This window comes from Penaeus monodon, chromosome 15, assembly GCF_015228065.2.
Source record: "Penaeus monodon isolate SGIC_2016 chromosome 15, NSTDA_Pmon_1, whole genome shotgun sequence".
Lineage (NCBI taxonomy): Eukaryota > Metazoa > Arthropoda > Malacostraca > Decapoda > Penaeidae > Penaeus > Penaeus monodon.
This window is the reverse complement of record NC_051400.1, coordinates 38956448-38957806: the sequence shown is the minus strand read 5'-3', so window position 1 is coordinate 38957806 and position 1359 is coordinate 38956448. Positions and strand designations below refer to the sequence as shown.

The following is a 1359-nucleotide window of genomic DNA, read 5'->3' as shown; positions in this document are numbered from 1 at the left end:
GTGAGAGGAATTAATCAATACAAAATTATAAAAATATATCAATATAGATGAATATCTTTTTCATCTATAATTTCTAATTTATATGTTACAGCTAAATTACCTAAAATTTTCCATACAATCTGCTGTTAAACCTACTCCTACACATGTGAATAGCATGATTAGCATTGTTATATGTCTACCGTATAATTGCAATGTTTTTATTATCATTAAATTAAATGTCTTCTGTCTAAGACAACCTAAAACTTATGACCTGCAATAGATGGCCTCTAGTCAACCAGCACAAGGCCAGTGGTGGATGCATGGATGTTTTCTGAGCATTTGCCGTATCTCCAGATAAGAAACCAGTCTTATCTATCAATCTCACCCAAATATATGTGATGGAGGGATGTTGACTTTTGAGAGAGCACAAGATTAACATGTTTCACATTCACTTTAAGGTGTTACTGCTTCAAAGTTATTGAGCTCTGTATGTTTATTAATCTTATATTATCTCACAGAAGTACAGTCTTGCCTGTATACTAAGGAATGCTTAATGTGAGTAAATGGATAGTAACTAAAAGTTTGCATACTAAGCTGTTATCTTCGATATGGAAAACGTTTTTGGACAGAATGACAGAATTACCCCCCAAAAATACTAAAGCACTGCTTATCATTTCTTGATCCAACTTGAGACTTAAAACAAACTTACCAAAGTAAGCATACAGGTGATAGCAACAGCAGTCACCAATTTCATATTCCAAGAAATAGCTTAGTTTTTAAAACTTTCGTATTTTCTCCCTTAAAACACCAAAGAAATGATACATACCTGCTATCCCGTGACATCTTCGTCGTAAAAGTAAAGTCTTTTCAGAAAGAACACCAAGATAATTGTTTCTGTTGCATACAACGCCGCTGAGGCTGTGATGGCCCGCTTCCTTAACACAGGGTTGTGTTGTGGTGAATGCATCCTCTCTTACTCAATCTTTAAAGAAATATAGTTGCTTTTCCTTCAATATAGCTTATATTTTTACACTAAAATCATGTTTTTTTAATATTTTGAAGGAAGTATTGTAATGAAGTAGTGTTTTCTGAATATCTTGGTAGATAAACTACGAATCATGATGCGGAAACAAGTCGTAAGTTGTGAATATCATCCAAAAATTTTATCATAACAGGGATCGTTAATATAAAGGTATAGTCTAAAATAATACACAGATTGTAAAGGTAGCTCATACTTTATCATATTCATACATGACCTATATATTTGGTAATACGGAATATGTTGACAAGCTTCTGCTGTCACTAATGCAGAGAGACCTATCCCTCACAGGAATAATACCGGCCACGTTACACTTGATGCTTATAATGTATAATTACACT

The 1359-nt window shown here is 33.3% G+C and overlaps 1 protein-coding gene across 1 annotated transcript in view; it reads right to left on the bottom strand.

The window, feature by feature from the left end:
- The window catches only part of LOC119582028 (RNA-binding protein 25-like), a gene marked incomplete at its 3' end in the record, with an annotated part of 3832 nt that extends 2916 nt beyond the window's left edge, over positions 1 to 916 (bottom strand). Inside the window, 1 exon segment of the mRNA XM_037930238.1 lies at positions 806 to 916. Coding sequence (XP_037786166.1) covers positions 806 to 822 — 17 coding nt within the window.
- Between the last annotated feature and the right edge of the window lie 443 nt (positions 917 to 1359).